The following is a 24,269-nucleotide window of genomic DNA, read 5'->3' on the forward strand; positions in this document are numbered from 1 at the left end:
CGAGTAGTGACACACGTTAAAACTAAGCATCGCATTGTTAGCTTAGAGGTGACCTTGTTTTTGGCTGGTAAATTCCATGGTTTTCAGGGAGTATTTTTGCCTAATGTGGCATGCCAACAGTCTGACTTTTAATGCAGGCCCGTGGGCAAGCGTTTCCTGTTTTTTTGGCCTGTGCTGTAATCACGTGTTACTTAACCATTAAAAAAACCAAATGGACTCCATGGAAAGGGAAAATCTGACGTCCAGAGCTGTCTTGTGTCTGGTTTCGGAAGCCGTCTCGTTGTAGACTGCAAGGTGCAAGCAGTTAACACGTTTTTTATATCGATGATAAGAACATCTATTAAGAATGCTTGAAACAATAAATTGAATGCTAAATACGTGCGTGGATGTCCTACCTATGTATGTTAACGCAGACCCACAAAAGAGCGCTGGACCCCCCCAAAAAAGAGCGGGCTAACATGCTCCGAGCAGATGAACACTGTACTTTGCCGATGGGAAACTGAGAAACACACATGGAAAAACAGGAAATAGAACGCCTCAACCAATAGAAACGGGGAAAAGTAAAGTGGCAAGCCCAAGGACCAAAAAAAAGTGAAGTTAGAATGTAAGTCCCTTTTAAGATATATTGAATACAATAGATTTTACAAGCACAGCTCAAGCAAAATTTAAAAATGATGAACTAATGAAGTAATACTATTACAAAATGTGGCACATTATGCCGCATCATCTGCCTTTTCTTGCCACATAATTTCCTCAAACCTGCTGCATAATTTGACCCTCGCCTGCCACATATTTACAGTGGCCCTGACTATTACGTTACTTTAACTTTAATTTTTGAATTAGGTTAGTAGTACATAATCTAGTGCTCTTCATATTGAGATCTTGAACCCCCTCACGTGGGCATTCAAGGAATGTATTATAATGCCTTCATTAATTTGCAGTTCTTTCTCCTCTTTAAAATAGTCTGTAAGAATATTTATATCTTAAATAAAGGCATTTGGGAACAACCTGTAATCATTTTCTGTTGCATTTCACGGGAAAATGATGCCATCATCCCTCTTTTTGAAAACATGGTATCAAATTACAGCTTGATTGAAGTTGTGATGGTTGTCTTTTCTGTCGTTTTATTTCACCCTAAAAGTGCAACAGAAAATTAAGTGTAATCAATTGTTTTAGCATTGTGTGTATCCGAGTCATTGTTGTAAGTGTTTGAATATGACACTCACTACTTTTAAATTTAAAAAATAAATTTGAGTGTACAAGATTATATAGCTTTTAGTTGTTATCCCATTCCTCCTATTAAGAAGAGGAGCATAAGAACATTTTTGTATGTGCGAGCATGAAAAAAAGTGGAAAACAATGAATTTCTGATTCAGGATGTTCCGGTCTTGTCTCATACGAAGTCGTCCTTTTCAATTGCTTGGGGCATGTTGCTCGAACAATCCAACGTTACAAACTTTACTCTTACAGGAATAGACATTACTGTGAATTTAGAAAAGGGTCAAATAATAATAGAACTTGAGAATTATTCCAAACCCCAAACAGTCTTCCACTCAGATTGTTTGGCTGCGATAACACCTTGTTGTAGGACTGGCAACTGCTTTTGCAGCAGATGAACTAAAGAATTGTGCTTCTATTAAAATGAACGCAACTGTGAATCCTACGTGGCCGTGTTTTGTTTTCCCTTGCGCATACATTTGCCAGTTCTCTTTCTCTCAATATTGAGGTGGATTGCATCATGCTTCTCTTGCTCCTATCAATTCCATTGTCTTGCCACTGCTTGGTTTCTAAATTTGTGGTACTTTTCACTTTGTTCTTGTACTTCAATTTTGGTAGCTTATAATGGAATGTTCCATATATTGCCAAGTGTGCTATGTCAGCGGCCTTTTTTAGCAGCTGTTGCCCACCCCATGCTATCTTTTATTTTTTTTTAAGTTTAGAAAGCTTTGTTGAATGAAATCTACCATGTAGAACATCATTACAATAAAGGAGCAATAAGAAAAAGGAAACAAAACAATACAAAAACTGCATAATATACTGCTAGAGTCAAAAGAAATCCCAAAAAGGGATTAATAGTAGGTTATACAAAGGGAAAATGCTTTTTAAATTTATTTTTGAGAAAGTGGGAGGGAGGGGGGGGGGGAAGAAAGAGAGGGAGGGGAAGAAAAGGGGGGAGGCAAGAGAGTCATAAACTACAAGAGGGGATTAGGAAACTTGTCTGGAAAGGAAATCGGTTAAAGGTAGCCACAACAAATCTTTTTTGATCAGAAGGGGAGTTGTGGTGGCAAAAGCATGATCAAGTCTATGATGATGACCCAATAAATTCCACCAAGCACTGTATGAAATTTTCGAGGTGTCCTTCCAATTAGTTGTGATTACCTGCAAAGAAATGGCTATGAACAAATCAATAAAGTTACTAACATTGCGAGAAACATTCCAAATGGGGGAAGAACTACCTAGGAAAATATGAACAATATCAAAAGGGTGGTTAGAACATAAAATATCATTTAGCTTAGACCATATATGATACCATAAGGATTTAACCAAAGGACAATTAAAGAACATATGAAATAAATCACTTTCAGCATAAGAACAAGACCAACAATGCTTATTTTCAGAGGTATTACATTTAAATAAATCTGGAGTAAAAAAAAGTCGATAATAAAAAAAATATAAAGTCTGTGTGGTACTAGCTGAATGAGACACAGTGTGAAGTTTAGACCAAATAGAATCCCAAATTGGAAGGGAAAATTCCTGCATTTTCCTAAATGAGCTCAAGTTTAGATTTAGGTCGTTCCAGGGCAGTACGGGAAATAATCTTATAAATAGCAGAAGCTTTGAGAGGGATAGTGAAATCTAGTGAGGGAAAGTCTGGCGGGTCAAATTCGGGTAAGGAGCTGTGTTGAGATATGAGGGTATCTAGGGCAAGTTTAAGTGAGGGATATTGAGAGAAATATGCATTAGACAAATTGTAGGTTGAGCGAACTGTGGAAAAGTCCATCAAAGAATCATCAGTGAGAAGTTGATCATAAAGTATAATACCTTTATCGATCCATTCTTTCCAAAATAATGCTTTATTAATAATCTTTAAGAATTGATTATACCATAACTGAGTAAGGGAGTGAAATTGTGCTTGTGAAAAAGAAGAGCGAAATTATGACAGAGCAAGTGCTTTGGAATGTTTAAAAATATGTGTAAGATATCGCTTGGGAGGTTGAGACAAATGGATAGCTGTAAGAAAAGAAAAAAGAGAAAGTTGAGCCAATTCTTTTGTACTCCAAGCCATAACCAGGAGAGGGGAGGAATCTGTTAAAGGCCATATTTGTTTTAGAGTAAAGGCAGAATGAAAGCAAACAAGATTGGGGAAGTTGACTCCACCTTGATTCTTAGGTTGTTGAAGGCGAGAAAGAGAGATCCTAGATTTGCGATTGTTCCATAGGAACTTAGTAAGAATGCGATTGATGAATGTAAAAAAGTAGATAGGAAGAGAAATGGGAAGCATTGAGAGGTAAAAGTTAACAATAGGAAGAAACATCATCTTAATGGTTGCCAATCTGCCCCACCAAGATAAAAATAATGGAGACCACGGTCTATAAGTGAAGGAAGCTTTGCAAGAATATCTTTGTGATTAATTTTGATAGTCTGTTTGATGGAATTAGTATAAAGGATACCCACGCATTTGATATGCTTAGGATTCCATTCAAAATCAGAACTGTGGAACATATGTGGGAGGCAAAACTTGTTGAGAGGCAAAATTTCAGATTTATCTATATTCAACGTATAACCAGAAACTGCAGAATAATCATTTAAGAGAGAAAAAAGAGCAGGTAAAGAGGTGTCTTGGTTAGAGATGTAAAGTAAAATATCATCTGCATAAGCAGTGAATTTGATATCATTGTTCTTGTATACAAAACCAGTGTAGGATGTAGAGCGTCAAATTTGTTCGAGAAAAGGTTCTAATGCTAAAATAAAGAGAAGGGGAGATAGGAGACAACCTTGTCTAGTGCCTCTATGTAAGGGAAAATAAGCAGATTGAACACCATTAACCCAAATAGAGGTAGAGGGAGACGAGTATAACAAAATAATGAGATTAATAATATGGGGACTGAAATCATGCCATCTGAGAGCACCAAAAATATAATCCCAACCAACTCTCTCAAATGCTTTCTCAGCATCAAGGGTAATAGAAGCAAGTGGAGAATTCAGTGTAGACGCAAGATGAACAATATTAAGAAGGGTCCTTGAATTATCAGTGATGGATCTACCTTTAACAAAACCAGATTGATAAATATGGACGAGATCAGGAATAACAGTGTTTAATCGAATAGCTAACATTTTTGCATATATTTTGCAATCAGTGTTGATTAATGAGATGGGCCGATAATTTTTACAAAGGGAAGGATCTTTATCTTTCTTGGGAAGTAAACATAACATTGCTTGTGTAAAAGAGCCCTTAGATTCCCCCATAGAAAGAAAAATAGTGATCAACGAAAAGAGGTGAGGTAATAGGATAGTCTTAAAGTGGAGTTAGAAGCGAATAGTAAAGCCATCAGGGCCTGGTGATTTATCTTTAGGTAAAAGAGTAATAGCATGGAGGATCTCTTTTTCAGAGATGGGAGCAACAAGAGGAGAAAGATCAACTTGAGCATCCAGAGATTTTGGAATGGTTTAAAAAAATGAATCAATTTGAGCAGAGGGAGGTGAAGATTCAGGGGTATATAGGGAGGAATAATATTGAACAAAGCAATCAAGGATCTTGTCATCAGTGGAATGACGAATCCCATGAGTGTCGGTAATAACAGCTTTTTTGGATTTCTGTTTCTTGATTTTGAGAATTCGCAAGAGATTTACCAGCTTTGTTGCGCCCTCCATACATTTTTGCATTGCATTTGAGAAGATTGTTGCAGGCAGAATCCTATGAATGTTTATTGAATTGCGTTTTAGCTTTTATAAGGGAGGAAAGTGCATCTGAAGAGTTGGAGGTAAAAAAAGATGTTCTAACTCCTTTATTTGCTTAAGAATAAGGGATGATTGAGATAGGGCTTTTTTCTTCTTGCAAGAGACAAAATCAATAATAAAGACCCTAGCAGCTGCTTTGAAAGCATCCCAAATGTAATGAAATTGAGAAGTAGAATTTAGGTTGTTTTGAAAAAATTCCTCCATAATAAGGGTAAATTGCTAGTTAAATTGGGAATCAAGAAGAAGGGAATTCCTAAAGCGCCAGCGTCGAGAACTTAGAGTAGGTGAGGGGTAATCAATATGAAGGATAACTGGGGCATGATCTGAGAATAGGATAGAGCCAATTTCAAAATTAGTCATAAATTGGAAAGTGTGTTGAGTGAGAAAAATATAATCAATACGGGAGTGGGATGCATGAACAGGGGAAAAAAAGGAAAATTCTAATGTCAGGAGGGGAGATCCTCCAGGAAACAATTAGGCCTCTGGAAGATATAGCTTTGTAGAAGGATTTCTGCATCTTATTGGGAACATATCTGGTTTGAGATTTACGATCCAAAAAAGGATCCATGAGTTGGTTACAATCACCACCAACAATTAAATCAGCAGTTGAGTGTGAGGAAAGGAGCAAAGAAAAATCATTCCAAAAAGTTAAATCAACACCGGTGGGACCATAAACATTACAAAATGATAAGTTCGTATTATTAACCATTGCATCTAAAAACAACCATCTACCATTAGTATCAAACAACTCATTGTTTAACTGGATAGATAACGATCTGTGAAAGAAAATAATAACCCCATTTTTGTTATTCACAGATGGGGAACAAAAAATCTCACCCACCCATTGTTTGCGCAATGAAGGCAAATCTTTAAGCGTAAGACAAGTTTCTTGTAGTAAAGCAACTTGACATTTTAATCTTGCTAAATGAGATAGGACCCGCTGCTTCTTAACAGGGTTGCGGAGTCCCTTAACATTCCAAGAAATGACGTGAAGACCGTTCATTTCTGGAGGGCACAAGAAAATAGGCGAACAAATGGAAAAGAAGAAATGTAGATTAGCAAAATTAAATCAAAGTAGAATATAAGGCGAGGAGAAAAATAGCTATTGGAAAGAAAACCTAGCTGAAGAGACCGTAAGATCATTAACCACCATGGAAAAGAAATAAAGATAAGTGGAGAGTATGCCAATTTAAAACACAATAAAATGACACGGAAAAGAATTGTAAAGGGGAAAGAACATGGAAAAAGTGGAAAGGATGAGAATTGCCTGAAGGAAAGAGAAGAGAATGATAAGAAGGGGAAAGACTAGGGAAAAGAAAGAAGAGGAAAAAAAGAAGAAAAAAAGAAGAGAGGAGGAAAAGAGAAAAGGTGAAGAGTGGGGGACAAAATCCCCCAAGAGGTAAAGTGAGAGAAAGATGACAAAAAGCCAAGAGGCTTTAGTCGTAAAGGACATTCGAACAGGAGACAATGGATTGGGAGGGGGAGCAGCAAAGAGCAAGACGACCGCACGAGCAGGAGACAAAGACAAAAATTAGGTCACATAGACCACAAATATGACGGAAAAAGAGAATATAAAGAGGTCCGAAGGCACAATGTAACCAAATAGAAGAAATAAAGGGGACTTACCAAACAGGTGGGAAGGGATGGCAGCAAAACGGGTTGCACAGTACAAACATCGGGGCAGCACGAAAATGAAATATACAACAACAATTGCAGAGGGGGGACTTGTGGGACAAGAGAGAGAGTGGGACAAGAGAGAGAGAACAAGGAGCATTGTTACATCTAGAAGCAAAATACAGAACATTACAAAACAACAAACATGAAACAGAAAAATTAAGGTTTACTGAGTTCCATGTGTTCATCCTTAGGAGTGCGGATAAACTTCGAAGGTCCCCAGGATCATCGAAGCTGAAAGTCCTTTCCTTATAAGTCACTTTGAAAAAGCAAGGATGGATTAGGCCATATCGGACGTTTATCGATCAAAGTGCAGGTCTCAGGTCCAGGAACTCCTTCCGTCGAGCAGCAGTTGGCTTGGAAACATCTTGAGTGAGGAATACTTTATGACCGGACCAGAGCATCTGCTTATGTTGTTTGGCAGAGTGGAGAATAGTCATAAGGTCTGAATAAAGAAGGAAATATACAATGATACCTCTGGGTTTAGAAGTAGAAGAAGAGTTCCTTGGTCCTAGGTGATGAGCCTTTTGAATATTGACATCTAAGTGTTTAGGAAGACCGGTAATAGGAAGGACTTGAGTCTTCAAAAACTGGATGATGTCAGACCCTTCGGAACCCTCCGGAATACCATAAATACGCAGGTTGTTGCGCCAATTGCGATTTTCCAAATCCTCTTAGGTTTTTTTGAGTTGGTCAACCTCCTTGGTAAGACTAGCAACCTTGGGTACAACGTCCTGAGCATCACTGACTTTTTGTTCCACATCCGACAGTCTCATATCCAAGCTGGACCATTTATCATCAAGTCTCTGAAGGGTTGTGGTGGTATCTGTCATGAATGGACGAATAAGACGTAGTTCCCCCATAATATCCTCCAACGTAACAGGAAGTGGAGATTTTGATGGAGATGGAGGGTCTTTTTTAAGACGTTTAGCAGTAGCTGCAGGGTCTTTACGTGCCCTAGAAGCAGCGCCATGAGCCTTAGAGGTATGTGAGGGTTTCATCGTGACAGAAAATACCAAAAAAGCACAGGTAAGTGGCGTGAAGGGAGACAATCACCAACAGCACCAAGGTATAATGACGAGGAATGAGTTAATACAGAACCATAGCAAGTCGGACCGTATACTGACTGAGAATAAGGCAGCAGACGTTGGAATAAAGAGCGGATAAAAAAGAAATAAAAAATCTGAATTGCTGAAAGTGCTTAGCAAGAAATAAATGCAGAACTATCTCCCCATAGCTGAAGAGAAAGCAAGAAAACCTTGAAGAGCAACTCAGGAAGGGATGGAAATTACATCGCAAATGTGTGCCTGAGGTAATTGCAAGGAACAAAGCAGAGGTACATTTAGCGCTTCAAATTTGGTATAACAAGTTCAGGAAACCGGCGAGAGGTCCAACATAAAGAGTGGCCATAAGGCCATGAGGTGTCGGCTGAAACAGCATCAATAGAAAAAAAAAACACAGTGTGAAGAAAAAAAAAGGAAAACAAAATGGCGGTCGCTAGTGAGGTAGGAACAGTTAAGCAGATAAATTGCTCAAAACGCCATACTTGAGGTTGAAAGCCTGCCCACAGGTGGAGGGGTGCTTCCGATTGCGGAATCGGCCGTTTTGGCCGCGAAACACCGCCGCAGAACCTGTCCTTTTTTCACGAGCACTGCACGTCGGCGAGGAGCTCCTCAGGACGCGCCCATCTTAGGTCGCCGCGTCGTGCGCCTCCCGTCCACCCCACCCCATACTATCTGAGTCTTCTGAAACAGTCATGCGGTGTATGTGCTTCTCATTAATGGAGAATGTTGTTGAGAGAGAAAGCAGTACAAAATGAACACTTCCTAATGAATGTGTACTATTGTCAGGCCCAGTTTGGGGTGTGGATTGGGGCAGATGAGGATTACTGGGCCTCAGCCATTGGTGCTGGGGTCGTTTGTCTCTAACCGTTGTGGGTCTGCAAACTGAGCCAAGCCCAATTCCTTCGGCACTTAACTCAGTGGTAGCAATGGGAAGCAGTCCCAGGATTCGTAGGGAGATGGTGTGGGTGTGCATCAAAGTCAGACTCTCAAAATCCAACCAGCAGCGCAATAATTGATAGTCCAATCCAGTACTAACTTTTTTATTAAAAAAAGAAAGTACTTTAGTAAACTCAATAATAAAGTATGACACACTATTATATGCAGGAATGAATATCCACTGATGCGGGCCACAGTATCCAGGGCTGAAGAACCCTTTCTCTCACCTTCCCACATCTTGCCATAAGATATGTTGGGGCATGTTTCATGCACCTGTACTGTGCTGCCCTTCTCAACAGAGTTTGTGCACTCAGTTCTACATTATTGGTCCCAGTATGTGAATCCTTTACTCTCATCAGTCAGGGTCAAGACCTGCAGCATGTGTCTGGCCCTTATACTGGAGGTAGACTCGCCAGCTGTGAGTGTTTCAGAACCCTAATTCTGTTAATGGAAGCAGCAGCTGTGGAGGCCACTGCCTGGAGTCTGACTGGTATGCAGATTCTGGCTCCACCGGTGGTCTCCTGTCATTAGCAGGTCCTCTTCCGAGCACAAGGTAATATGCGCAGAGAGAGGTGTCATGGGCTGCCGAAGGCACTTCTCGGACGCTGCTTCAGCTCCTACACAATTTCCTGCAATGGGATAGCAGCTCTGCCTGCACCTCTTCAGCTATTCTTCCCGACTAGAACCAGCTTGTGCAACTTCCCGACTTGCAACCCGGGAAGTGGCGCAGTATACTTCTGCATACTTCGACAGTGCCTAGGTAAAGCCCCTTCATACAATGACATTGATGTTTTGATCTAGGAGCACGCCGGTTGCTCCCTCTGGAGTCTTTGGGCAAAAGCCTTCTGCTCCGGAGTTAGCGGTGTCTGCTGGCCCTAGTAGTCAACACTACCTGGAGGTTTGACCAACTCTTTCCCTCTTCTTATGAGGCTGGTCCGCCTCCTGGTGCTTCAGGACAGGAAGACTGCTCTTCCTTCCAGATTAGACTCCAGGTAACGTCCTCTCTGGGAAGCTGGCGGTCAGCTCTCGTTACACAGCAGTCCTCTGTACTCTGGTCAAACAGAGCTTGGAATAGGGTCAGCAAGTGGGTCAGCAGCTCCCACTTTAAACTGATCAAACAGAGGGCATGTAGAGTTTCTGGCTGTACCCTCAGAATCAACATTAGTTGGTTCTCCTTTCATGTATCCTCTCCAGGCTGTCCTCTTGACACAACCTTTTTTGTAGAGTGATGTTCCTCATAGCAGGGTTGTTCCCCAGTGAGGAGCAACGCAACAGAGGCACACAGAGGTGTAAGCTTTCTTCTCCTAGTTATGAACAACAATTCAGAACAGTGAGAGACAAAAGGTTGGCCTGCCCTATAAAGCCTTTCAGACTCTGAACAGCTGACACAGAGTTCCCACCATTGACACCCACCATCTCCCACCATTCACACCAGCCATCTTCTGTCTGTGCTCAGAAAGAGTAATCATTAGCGTTTTACAGGGAAATAACCTAATTAAATTTCCAAATGGAGCCCTGTTCCTTTTTCCTCATTTCAGTGTCTAATCTTCTCCCTCCAGCTCCAGGAATGTCCTTAATACACTTCCGCTGCCTGGGAAAACAACCTCACTTCCATCTTATGCACAGATACATGAAGCCTACTGGCCTGGATTCCACTGGGTCACTTGCATACAATTGCACCTTGAGATAGAGAGAGCCGTTAGCAACGTTAGCATGTGGCAAAGGAGCTTTGCATGAGTGGGCCAGTAGGCCTCCACTCCTGTGACACAATAATTATTTCGGGTTACATCTACTGATTCACAGAACATGGTATGCTGCTGCCACCATGCATGCTACATGTATGCAGTGAGGGCACATTTTATGTGGGTCTCCAGGACCTGACTCATGTCAAGGTACAGTCCTGCGCGTTTTCTCTTTCTTTCCCAGCCACTCTCCTCGCATAAAAAAACTCAAAAAACTAGATCCAGTCAGTTGGGCACTCATTGCAGAGGAACAAGACTGTATTACACAGAGGACATTCCCCCATCAGCAGATATGCAAGAAATACTAGCCAGCCCCCTGTCCTCTTTTCATCCAGTGCAGACTTTTTTCAATCAAGGCCAAAGTATATATTCACCCCATACCTCGAGCAGACAGCACTCTCCTCATGGGCTTGGTGTCCCATTTTGGGTCGATACATTTAAACTACTTCCTTCTCCATCATTTGTTTAACATGCTGGGTTTGACCAGAAAAGCCAACCATTTATTACTAGATCGGTATGCCACCCATTTTCCCGTACTTACCCTACAAGATCACAGCAAATAAATAATATTTACAAAATAAATAATATTGTATCCCTTTTCTTCATTTGCCAGTTGTTAATTGCGTTTTGGAACACTACCATCTATGTCTTTCCTCGCCAGTCTGAATGATATGGTTAACAATGATTTTATAATGTCAGCCTATTTCTACTCCTGATCATATCCATTCTGTGATTATTTTATACTTGGTGTCAATTGCATGCTGTAAATTATCATCCCTTTATCTAGAGACGTTCTTAACCTTTCTATAAAGTGAAATTGTATCTTAAAGCATAACACCGGGCCTTAAGTGTGCTCTGCTTTCCTCCATCTGTTAGAACTTCCATCTATAGCATTAGCACTTGTGGATCACCCTGGACGACATGTCCATTTCAGAAAACCAGAAGATCCTCTCCAGCACTCACTACTCCACAAACTGGGACCTGTAGACGTCACAACCTACAGGTGGTCCCACTTTTCTGTCATATTTGATTCCAGCACAATCTGATGGAGCTCAGTTACGGCGATCAGTCCGTCTCTTCTTCACTGGCAGAAGGAGAGGCGGACTGAGTTTAGCCCAAGTTGGGACACAGAATTTCTTTTGCGTAGCTTTGTGAATTGTGTGATCCCTGGAACTACTGCATAATATCTGGGTAATAGGCTTCTTTTTTGTAAAGGGTATGGACTTTCTCTACCCGATGCCCCAGCGGGTGAGATTGTTCGTCTGTTCACCACCTTAGCCCCATACAACTGAGCTTTCATTAAGCTCCTCACTTATCGCATATAGGTAGTATATCATGTGACCCCCTCTTTGCTGTCACTGCAGCTCAGTGACCATAATCTCTTTTACTTTGCAGCTTAATAAGACAGTAAGGGGACTCGGTATGTCACAACTGTTGAGGTAAAAACTGAATGACCTAATCTAATCCAGGATATTATTAAGGATTTCATGGCTGGTTTAGGAGCGGGCACCAATGAGGTTATATGGTTCAACTTTCAACCACACCAGGCATCCAAATCACATTTTAAGTAAACTCTCATTGGATTTGGCAGTGTATTTCAATGGTATGAATAGATATATACAGTGGGTTAAAGGAAAATATTCATATTGGAGCTTGGGTCATACACCGTGATCCACAAAACATATTTCATTTGAATCTAATGTTTTGATTACCTAGGAATTGAAAAGTGGGCAATTCTTCAAGCCTTCGTTCTTATAACTGTTTGTATATCTGGGGAACCATCGTATTTACTTATTAGAGAGGTGGGACCTTTAAATTTTTTCAATTTTGAAGAATAAGTCCCTCTTGACGTGGCCCATAAAAATCCCAGTTATTTTCCTCCATGAAAATTACTGTTACCAGAGGCCCTAGTAATTTCGGAAGAGATGAATTAACAGGAATTATGATATGTTTTTGAAAAATAACGTACAGAAAACCGCCTGGCTGTGCAGATTTCCAAATTTTTCCTCGCTATTCCAAAAGGAGACTTCGCCTGCTTGCAGCAGGGTGACATTCCTGGGTGAAATACAACTCATCAGCGGCGTTCCCACTGACTTTGTAAATCCATGGGTTTGGTAACTCTTTACTGGGCCCATTGGTATTCATGTGCTAGTAGTAATAAGGACCAACAATAGAAACTGACGAGTTTGCAGTTCCTTAATAATCTGTTAAATTCTCTGTTCTATTTAGTTTCCAGCAGACCTTTGTTCTCCTCCTACTGTTCCGCTTCTAATGTGGAAATTCAAAACATAGTGCTAATAGCTCACAAATAAGGATTAAGGGTTGAAGAATTTCAGATAATTTTAATATTGTTCTTCACTCTGAGCTGAAACTATGCCTTGCTCTTCGCCATTCTTTTATCTGTTTCATTTTCATATTTAACAATTTATGAAGATGGCATGATTTGCATCTGTTAGACTATTATGTATTAATGTATTAATGCATAGAATATCCTTTATTATAGGAGGTTGTCCAGCTACCTTTGGATTTTTTGAAACGACTCTGTTTGAAGATCCAGTCTGAAAGACCAGGTAAGAGCCATCAAATAAAATTGTTCATGCAGACACACTCCGTTGACACTTTTTATTCAACACTACTAGCCTCCTGCTGATAGGTTCTACATTCTTCTTACATCTTGTAGGACGATTCTAGAGTTAGTCCAATGAAGAAATAAAATATTTTAGGAAATGTCAAGGTGTTCGGCATTGCTCCTGGATCCTACAGATCAGAGGATAGACTGCCATTCTTTCGCATGATTACCGAAATACCAGATTGAATCTACATAATTTAAACACTCTTTGGAGAAGTTATTGAAAAACTCCATTTACAGAGGAAAAAAGTTCCAGATAGCCCTACTATCTTTCCTGGGATTATTAAAATTTCAGGCACTGAATAACGATTACCCTCGCCTATATATAGAAGTTGACAACGATAACGGTACCGGATTTCTGGGTCGTGTGAAGTAATTCTCAGGGGTCAACTGTATTATACACAATAGTCCTGAAGATGGTCTCATGGACGAATGCTTAGAGACCGAAACGGTCCCTTGACCTTGCCCAGGTAGGTCGCTCCCTCCTGCTGCAGCTCCACCGCCGTTCTGCCGCCTGGTTTGCTTTCTGCTGCTTCCGCCTGGTTGCCGTTTCTGCGCTGCCCCCGAGGCCTGCTTCGACGCTGTTTCCGCTCTGCCCGGTTTTTGCCTGCCCAGCTGTGTGACTAAGCGTCCTTTCTCCTGCACCCCTGCCCTGTTATACGATTGTGCCCTTTTTCCTTTTGCACCCTGCCTGGCTGCGTGCTTCTTTTTTCTTCTGTACCCCGCCTGGCTGTCTGACTGTTCCCGCTCCCCCCTCCCTCGCGCCCGCTCCTCTCCGTTTCCCTCCGCTGCCTCCCCTGCGGCCCAGCCCCCCCTGGGTGCTCATTCGCTACCCTTCCCGCCTCCCAGCTGAGCCTCCTTCCCCACCTCCCCATAAATGGCGGCCGCTGCACGGTAAGGAGAGCGACCCTTCACCTTGCCCAGGTAGGTCGCTCCCCCCCGCTGCAGCTCCACCGCCGTTCTGCCGCCTGGTTTGCTGTCTGCTGCTTCCGCCTGGTTGCCTCTTTCTGCGCTGCCCCCGAGGCCTGCTTCGTCGCTGTTTCCACTCTGCCCGGTTTTTCCCTGCCCCCCTGCCCAGCTGTGTGACTCTGCGTCCTTTCTCCTGCACCCCTGCCCTGTTGTACGATTGTGCCCTTTTTCCTTTTGCACCCCGCCTGGCTGCGTGCCCCTTTTGTCTTCTGTACCCCGCCTTGCTGTCTGACTGTGCCCGCTCCCCCCTCCCTCGCGCCCTGCTCCTCTCCGTTTCCCGCTGCTGCCTCCCCGCCCCCCCGGCGCTCATTCGCTACCCTTCCCGCTTCCCAGCTGAACCTCCCTCCCCACCTCCCCATAAATGGCAGCGCGTGCAGTGGGCGCGCTGCTGGTGCGCACCATCCATGAAGCCCGCATCCGGTACAATGCCAACACACTCATCGCACTCAACCATGGACGGCCCATCAGCTGCCACAAGGCCGCCCCCAAACGCACCCACTGCCCCTTCACCTGCCGTTCGGAACTGCAGCTTCTCCTGCACCAAAGACGCCGAGATACCCGCCACGACGGAACCCAACCAGCTCCGATGTATCCTGCTCAACACCCGCTCCGTACGCAATCATGCCGTCGAGCTCTGGGACCTACTCAACACCACCGCACCAGACATCGCCTTCCTGACCGAGACCTGGATGAACGAGGCCTCCTCCCCAGACATAGCAGTGGCCATCCCCGACTAATACAAGATCACCTGCAGAGACCGCACCAACGGAGTCGGAGGAGGAATCGCCATCATCCACAAGAACACCATCAAGGTCTCTACAAACACCGTCGACACCCTCAGCACTACCGAACACATGCACTTCCAGATCCACACGGACCCCAAGACCACCCTAAGAGGCACCCTCGTCTACAGACCACCCGGACCCCGTCCCCAATTCTACAACTCCATCGCAGACTTCATCAGCACGCACGGGCTGACCTCCACCGACTACATCCTCCTTGGCGACCTGAATTACCACCTGGAAAACAACAACAACAGCAACTCCTCCACCCTGATTGACAACCTCGCTACCCTCGGACTGAAGCAGATCGTCACAATACCGACCCACATCGCCGGCCACACGCTCAATGCCATCTTCTCCTCCAGCCCCCACGTTGCCTTCAACCACGCTTCCGAACTTACCTGGACCGACCACCACTGCATCCATTTCACCTTCCGAAAACCTGTCACACATCACCGCACCACACAGATCCCCCGATGTCGCTGGGGCAAAGTCACCAAGGAACTACTACAAACACACCTCGCACTCAACCCACCGACCAACCCCACCGACCCCGAGGAGGGGGCCCGCACCCTCAGACTCTGGATGGAAGACTGCACCAACACCTTAGCCCCATTGAGACAGCACACCTACAGAGACACCAGCCTGAGAGCCAGCTGGTTCACCCCGGAACTCCTAGCCTCCAAGCGCACCTGTCGGAGACGGGAAAACATCTGGCACAACGAGAAGACGCCCGACAGCCGCGCAGCCCACAAAGATGCCATCCGCAACCATCACCACCTCATCAGGACCACCAAGAAGGCCTCCTTCAAAGACCGTCTAGACAACAACACACACAACAGCAAGGAGCTCTTCAACATTGTGAAGGAACTCTCAAACCCCAGCTCCTGCACCAACTACATCCCGCCTTCACAAGTCCAGTGCAACGCCCTCTCTGCCTTCTTCCACCGCAAGATCACCGACATACACGACAGCTTCAACCCTCGGATAATCCCTGCTGACACCACCACACCCACCGAACCCAGCCGATCACAACCTCCTCACCACATGGACCAACGTGAACACCGAGGACCGTATCAAGACCATGAGCACCATCCATTCAGGCGCCCCATCCGACCCTCTTCCCCACCACATCGTCAACAAAGCCGACAGCTCCATCGCACCCCACCGGTGTAACATCATCAACCTCTCCTTCGAGACCGCGACCTTCCCTGAGAGCTGGAAGCACGCCGAGATCAACGCTCTACTGAAAAAACCCAAGGCGGATCCGAGCGACCTCAAGAACTTCCGGCTCATCTCGCTGCTTCCGTTCCCAGCTAAGGTAAGCGAGAAGATCGTCAACACCCAACTCACCCGCTACCTGGAGAACAACAGCATCCTCTACCCCTCCCAGTCAGGCTTCCGCGAGAACAGCACCAAGACCGCCCTCATCGCCGCCACAGACGGCATCAGTACCCTACTCGACAACGGTGAGAATGCAGCCCTCATCCTCCTGGACCTCTCCGCCACCTTCAACACCGTCTGCCACCACACACTGCGCACACGCCTCTACAACGCCAGGATCAGAAACAATGGTACAAAAGGGGGTGGTAATGGACGGAGCATCTGAGCCAATCAAACACTCACACCCAGTCAAAAGATCTGGGTTTAATCCATCACCGTTCTTTAGCCCACTCTGCCACCCCAGTTCAGACATGGCTATATGAGGATCAGAAACAAGGCCCTGGACTGGACCACCTCCTTCCTCTCCGATAGAACCCAAACTGAGCATTCTCAGGAATTCTGTAATTCGCTGGCTAATTTCTTCACCACCAAGGTAATGGACATTTATTTCATTTTCCCACAGCTACTGGCGGATGGTAGGACTGATCCATCCTCCCATTTGGCTGTGACCCATCCTTCTTTTTCTGGTTTCAAGCTAGTGACACAAGATCAGGTCAGCATACTAGCTGCCAAGATCAAATCGGGTTCTCCGCTTGATCCATGCCCTCCTGATATAATGAATCAACTCTACAATACCATCTCTTCGCCGCTCACCACCATTTGTAATGCCATTTTCAATACAGGCGTTTACCCGGAGATCTGGAAGAAGGCCATTGTTAAACCTTTGCTCAAAAAGCCTTCCTTAGACCCCACTGTTACGGCCAATTACAGACCCATTGCTTGCCTTCCCTTTCCCGCTAAAATCGTAGAGGCCATCATGACCCAGCAGCTCTCAGAGTTCATTGAACAACACGAACTCTTGGATGATACGCAGTTCGGTTTCCGGAGGGGACACGGAACCGAAACAGCGCTGATAAAGGCCTCCGATGAAATTAGAAACATCTTGGATTCGGGAGGAGCAGCAGTGCTCATTCTGTTGGATCTCTCGGCGGCCTTTGACACGGTCGACCATGCCATCTTGGTCGACCGTGTCACAGCCCTGGGGATTAACAATCTGGCCAAAGATCTTATAGCTTCTTTTTTAGCTAACCGCAAACAGGCAGTTAAACTGGGCAATTATTATTCACCGACTTCTAAACTGCCATGCGGGGTCCCCCAAGGATCGTCGTTAAGCCCTGCGCTTTTTAACATTTATGTTGCAGACTTGGCAAGGGTCATAAAATCTCATGGGATGCGCCTAACTACTTACGCTGATGACACCCAACTTGTGCTGGCGGTGCATAAGAACGGCCCAGTGGTGGCAGCTAATTTTCAGGAGGGGATACTGGAGGTACAAGCATGGATGCACAGTAATTGCCTAAAACTGAATGCGGAGAAAACGGAGGTTATGACCTTTGGTAACATCTCTCCAGAATGGTCCCCGATTTGGTGGCCTACTCAGATGGGTCCTCCTCCGGTCCCAGTCGCAAAGGTCAGGAATCTTGGAGTGATCTTTGATAAACATCTGTCCTTCAAACATCATGTAAATAAGGTTGTCTCAGCTGCCTTTTTTACGTTGAAAAAGATAAAAAAGCTGCTACCGTACTTACCAGCATCAGCCGGAAAAACCCTAATTACCACCTTGGTGTTTTCCAAGCTTGATTACAGAAATGCCCTCTTTCTCAACACTCATAAATATATCCTGAACAAGCTCCAATCTGCTCAAAATATGGCAGCCAGAATCCTTCTCAACATTCCAAGGCGCCAGTCCATCTCGGCAGCTATACGCCATCTTCATTGGCTAAGAGTGGAGAGCAGGATCAAATTTAAGGCCTTATGTATTGCCTATAAGGCCATTCATCATACTGGCCCGAAGTTTTTAAGAGAGGCATTTCAGCTATACATCCCTATAAGGAACCTAAGATCAGCAGCTAGCTGTCTACTATCTGTTCCCCGAACAAGAACCGCCACCTGGGGAGACAGACGATTCTTGGTAGCAACTCCCAGACTGTGGAACTCTCTCCCTTCACATATCAAAACTGCCCCCACTCTCATTTGTTTTCGTAGGGCATTGAAGACTTGGCTCTTTAACCAATAAGTTTGTGTGCTGATCACTGTATCCTAAAGCATCATACTGCGCCTAGACACCCTTGGGTATTAGCTGCGCATTAAAAATTCCATAAATAAATAAACAAAGAGTCCGCCTCCCCCCCCGTTCCACTCCGGGATCACAAAGACCGTCTGCGGCGTCCCGCAAGGATCCTCCCTCAGCCCGACGCTATTCAACATCTACATGGCACCTCTTGTACGCATCGCCAGACAAAAATTCCTCAACATAATCTCCTACGCCGACGACACCCAGCTGATCCTCTCCCTCACCAAGGACCCCCTCACCGCCAAATCCATCCTCCACCGTGGTATGAAGGCCGTTGCAGACTGGATGGAAGAAAGCCGGCTCAAACTGAACACGGACAAGATGGAGATCCTCATCCTCTGGCCCAACCCCTCAGCCTGGGACAACTCCTGGTGGCCCGCATCACTGGGCTCCCCCCGCCACCAACTGACCACACACACGCAACCTAGGATTCATCCTCGACTCGAAACTCAGCATGACCAACCAAGTCAACGCAGTCTCCTCCACCTGCTTCTACACCCTCCGCATGCTCCGCAAGATCTACAGATGAATCCCGACAGACACACGGAAAACCGTCACCCATGCCCGCGTCGGCAGCAGACTCTACTACGGAAACGCCCTCTACGCCGGAGCCCCGTCCAAGCTCATCAACAGACTTCAAAGAATCCAGAACACCTCTGCACGCCTCATCCTCGACGTCCTGCGCCGAGACCACATCACCCCCCACCTGAGAAGCCTGCACTGGCTCCCCGTCGACAGAAGAATCTCCTTCAAACTCCTGACCCACGCACACAAGGCACTCCACAACACCGGCCCAGCCTACCTCAACAGCCGACTCTCATTCTACGTACCCAACAGGAAACTCCGCTCCGCCGACCTGTCTCTGGCCACAGTCCCACGCATCCACAGAACCACTTCCGGGGGCAGGTCCTTCTCCCACCGCGCCGCCAAGACCTGGAACACCCTCCCTCTCTTGCTACGACAAACTGAAGACCCGCAGACCTTCAGGAGACTATTCAAGAGCTGGCTCTTCGACCACTAGCAGCTACTCCTTCCCCAGTGCCTTGAGACCCTCGCGGGTAAGTAGTGCGCTCTACAAATCCACTGATTGATTGATTGACTTTAACACTTTTTCTGAAAATAATCTATGTGAGGAAAAGTGTAAACAATTGTGGCATTGAAGGACCTATCAAGTGTCTATGTTATCCTCTTGCTACATTGTGTGTCTAAATGTGTAGTACCCTTTATGAACTTTGAAAGATAGAATTCTTTTTATATACACCTGTGTTTCTGTATATCTCTTCATGTTGTGATTGAGTCGTGGGCACTTATTTTATAAAGAACTGAATATTTAGAAGTATATTTTGCATAAAATTTATATAAGAAAATAAATCAACAAGCAAGTTGATGAAAACTCTTGCACTAAATAATATACAGAGGTACCAATCGGCACCAATGGTGGCTCGACAAAATGGTACTTGAACATGAAATACCTTGAAAAAAATCAAGAGACAAAAGGCGTTTGGCAGAACAGGACCAGTTCATTTAATTAAACCGTGCAGCCAGTAGATCAACCACAGGCATAGGGTCTGAAGACTGTCTCAACTTACAATTGATTTAACATGGGTTTTATACATTTCTTTGAATGCCATAAACCGTTCCGGCGATCCTTTTTAGTAAGGAATGTTAATCGCTGTCTTTGGAGTCATAAATTAATGTATTCAATGAGGAATACAGGTGAGCCTCGACCTTGCGTGGACACAATGGGGCCAGTGGGTAACGTGTCCAGATGTCTGGCCTGGGGAGCACGTGATCACTGTGTGTGATGTGTCCTGAATGGCTATTTGTTCCTAACTTCATGTGCCAACTGACTTTATGGTGTTTTGGGAACGTGCGCACCCCTCCGGCCATGTGTGCCTTATTGGGGCCAATCTCTCTGGACCATTGTGGAATCTGTGGGATTGATCTGGAATTTTCTGTTTGTGCATTTGTCTGACGGCTATTTACCACCCCACCTGTGACCTGTCAATCAGTGACCTCAGGCCACGATTTCAGCACCTGCCTGACTATGTATTCCTGAGTCAGAGTTGACGTGTAGTTCACGCCAGGCAAATTCGTCAATAAAGATGCAACTTCGTTTTTATTCATGAATGTATCGGTATTCACATTGATACTGACTTTCTCAATATTCACAGTTGATGAAGTGCTTGCTATGTTGATGATGCTGTGGTATTTGTTATATGCTAATGCAGCACAGGCTGTGTTTACGATGCTGTAGTGTTCACTGTGTTGCTTATGTAGCACTGGCTGTGTTGATGGTGCTGTAGGATTCGCTGTGCTTCGATGGAGCAGTCGCTATGATGCTGATGTCGTGTTCACTGTATTTTTAATGAACTGTTGGCTGTGTTGGTGGTGCTGTAGTATTTGTTGTATGTTACTAGACAGGCTGTGTTTACGATACTGTAATATTTGCTGTACCACTGGTTACGTTGATGCAGCTGTGTAGGGGTGGGTGGAATTTGCGGAGTCGCGCTATGCAAAGTTCCGCGAAATGTAAAAAAATCTCCACAAGCACGTAAAAGTTCAGCGAACACGTAGACTTGCTTGTTCTGCCTATTCGCAATGCTTTTTTCCTGTTTGCGAACGCTGATTGCATGCTCGGGGAGAAATGTCTTGCAAGCACGCATTTTGAAAGCGCGAAGAAGCAAAAAATTCTGTGAAGCCGCGGATCGTGGAATTTTTGGCAATTCCGCGTTCTACGCGGAACGTGAAATTAACTAAATTCCGCGAGCGGAACTGAATTTACCACCCAGGCCTAACGCAGTGGTATTTGCTGTGCGTTGATGTAGGACATGCTGTGTTGTTGACGCTATAGAACTGGCTAAGTTGAGGTTGCTCTAGCACTAGGTTGATGCTCTCGCACCCACTCCTCAAATTATTTATATCTGGGCCTGGCACAGAATTTGCAGAAGTGATTGCAGACCAGCTAGAATGTGTCTGCCCTCTTGTTATTACGTGTTCCCAGATATCAGCCAGTCTCTTCTCATTTAATGGCTCTTCACTGGCTAGCAGTGGAACAATGTATACAATCAAAACTCTCTATCTTCTCTTCCACGCTTTCCACAACACAGGTCCTGGTTTTCTAGGAATTTGATACAGCCCTGCTAGAGGCCATTAGATCGGTCAACCTAAGGCTTGCACATGTGCCCAGGATCAGAAGAGCTCGAGCAGGAGCGTGCTCATTCCGGCTCCTAGCAGCTAAACTATATGGGAACTCCCTGCCCCTCGGGCTGCATTTAAGCCTGGACGAGTAGGTTGTTAAGGAACAGCTCCAAACCTTGCCTCTGATTGAACGTGGTCAGCTATAAATTTGATTGAGCAGGTTCTTTCGGAGCTGGGGCGTTCTAGCTGGGCTTAAAAAAGATTGCAACACTATAGGAGCAGGAGTTACAACTCTGAATCTGAACAGACTGCAGTTGCCACAGGGACAAAATGCATCTCCGTCCTCACAGAATGCTTTGCTTGCCTGCTAGTTACAGATCCTACATTCCAACGCATGCCTACAGATTGGAAGACTGGGCACAATGCACAAGCCTTGCGAAAGTCGCAGGCCAAATTAACTGAATGGAGCATAGCACGTTTTGGCAGTCTTTCAAAGAATGGAATTTTTAAATCTCTGAATAAGTTCAAGAGAATGATTGTGCAAGCAGGAAGCATGAACAAGCATGGGGTGGCATTGGCTGCTAGCCTATTGGCTTTGTCAATAACGATTTTTTAATGTGTTTGTTAGAACTTTTATTCAGAAACATTAAAAACAGACACTTGTGCTTGCATACGTATGCACATGAACAGGTGATTGACTTTTAAAAGTTTTTTTTTTTAAACTTTTTTTATGGGTAGATGCTCAATTCACAATACATTTAAGGAGCATTATACCCCGGAAATCCCGGCACTGCGTTTAGTGAAAACACCATGACATAAGTATACATTTTGTCGATCAACAGTTGTGCTTCTTCATTCAAACCCCCCCCCCCCCCCCCCCCCCCCCCCCACCCACGGTCCTGTTTAGTTGTGTCGCAGTCCCCCTCCACGCAAGCCGCATCCCCGCAGTGTACCAGTAGGAGCAATGTGCGCAATGTTATGTGGGCAGCAGTCCATTCCCCCACCATGGTCTAGTCTATACCTTTGCCATTTACTCCGGATTTTCTCCCATTTTTTTGGGCAGCCCCTGCTCAAGTATGTTATTTTCAGCCGAGCAACACCAGTCTAGGTCAGACTTCCTATCCTTTATTTTTGGTACAGTGACCGCCTCCAGCATCTCACCACATTTTGCTTTGGTACCACTGTTGCCAGGGATAGACAGATTTTCGTGTATCGTGGCCATGTCTCCTCTCCTACAATTTGTATAAGGAACCACTTGGGTTTGATTGGGACTGGTTGATCCACTACCTTGACCATGATCCTTCCTGGCCACATCCTGCCTTGCAGTGGTTTGTACTCGCGCGTCCTATGCGGTGTAACAATGTTTTGGTATAATACGCTCTGTAGAGAATTTTGAGTTGTATTAATCTGAACCTAGCTTGTATTCCGATCTCCCTATGGCTCTACAGCGACTCCACCCGTTCCTCGTCTAGATTTCCCTTGCCACCCTCCCATGTGGTCCTTAAAGGGCCCAGAATATCAGTTGAGTTATTTATTATTTGTTTGTATATATGAGAGATTGTTTTGCAGGTTAGTGGGTCTGTGAGTACTCGGTCTTCAAAGGGGGAGTCTTCTACTAGGTTTTCACCTTCGGTGATGTTCTTCCTAAGGGCATGTCCTAGCTGAAGGTATTTTAACCACTCACCCTTTCTCATTTCGTATTCTTGTTGTAGTGTTTTGAATTTAATGTAGGCTTGGTCTCTCCACACGTCCCTGAGTTTTTCCAAATCCATCAGGCACCACTTACAAACATTCTCCAGCTTTTTGACCTGCGGGAGTCCAGCACTGTTCCAAAGTGGGGTCCTCTGTGTCAGTCTTCCCTCCCAACCTAAGTGTTTTTGACCATGCTCAATACTGTAATGACCATGTGGGTGTGGGTAGGGAGCACTCTTGACCTCCTTATCATAAAGTAACAGGAAACACCTCTCCCCTCGTATCGCTGCCTTATCTACCCTCCATGCTGGGTCAGTTCGGTCCCAAAACATCCAGTCATTAATTGTGACTAACGGTGTGGCCCAGTAGTAACTTTTGATATCTGGGATGGCTAAAGCTCCTTCATATACTCCTCTCTGTAACTTCCGGAGCGCTATACGTGGGGCTTCCCTGCACCAAAGCAGGGAGCGCAGCTCGGCCTCCACCCTCTGGAAGAAGGTGTGGGGAACTTCATAAGATGTATTTCGTAGGGTATATAAAAGCCGGGCAGTGTCATTTTGTATAGGGCTGCTCCACCCATAAGAGTAAGGGAAAGCAAACTCCACTGTTTCACATCTTATGAATCTATCCAGTTGTGGTGTTCGATTAAGACAGTGGAATTATTGTGGTTCTCTGGTCACCTTGATTCCCAAATATTTGAAACTCTGGGTTTCTGTGTAGACTTTGCATCTAGAGGTTAGGTTGGGGCTGCAACCCGTAAATGGAAATAGGAGGGGTTTGTCCCAGTTAATCTGGTAACCTGAGTAATCTCCTTGGAGTTCTCAGTCTACTGATTGTCGTGGCTTATGGAAGTACAGTAAAATGTCATCCCCATAACCGGAAATGCGTTTTTCCCACTCCCCTCCCTCTGGAATGCCCCAAACCAGAGGGTTCTGTTTGGTCCATGCTGCAGTTGGTTCCAGAGCCATGGTGAATAGTAGTGCTAAGAGGGGGCAACCCTGCCTTTTTCCTTTCTGTAGGGAAAACTCCCTGGACACTTAGTTGTTAACTCGTACTCTTGCCAAGGGTAGGTGGTAGAGCAACTTCACCCAGCTGACGCACTTAAGCCCAACCCCAAGGTGCCCTATTACTGCAAGGAGGTAATCCCATTCCACACTGTCAAAG

General features: G+C 44.9%; 1 protein-coding gene across 1 annotated transcript in view; it reads left to right on the plus strand.

Annotated features, from left to right (window-relative positions):
* The window catches only part of IPPK (inositol-pentakisphosphate 2-kinase), a 311,737-nt gene that overhangs the window by 121,597 nt on the left and 165,871 nt on the right, over positions 1 to 24,269 (plus strand). The window contains exon 4 of the mRNA XM_086938932.1: positions 12,879 to 12,945. Coding sequence (XP_086795058.1) covers positions 12,879 to 12,945 — 67 coding nt within the window. The remainder of the gene's footprint in view (positions 1 to 12,878; positions 12,946 to 24,269) is intronic.

The sequence above is a fragment of the Lissotriton vulgaris genome, chromosome 9, assembly GCF_964263255.1.
Source record: "Lissotriton vulgaris chromosome 9, aLisVul1.2, whole genome shotgun sequence".
In the NCBI taxonomy this organism is placed as follows: Eukaryota; Metazoa; Chordata; class Amphibia; order Caudata; family Salamandridae; genus Lissotriton; species Lissotriton vulgaris.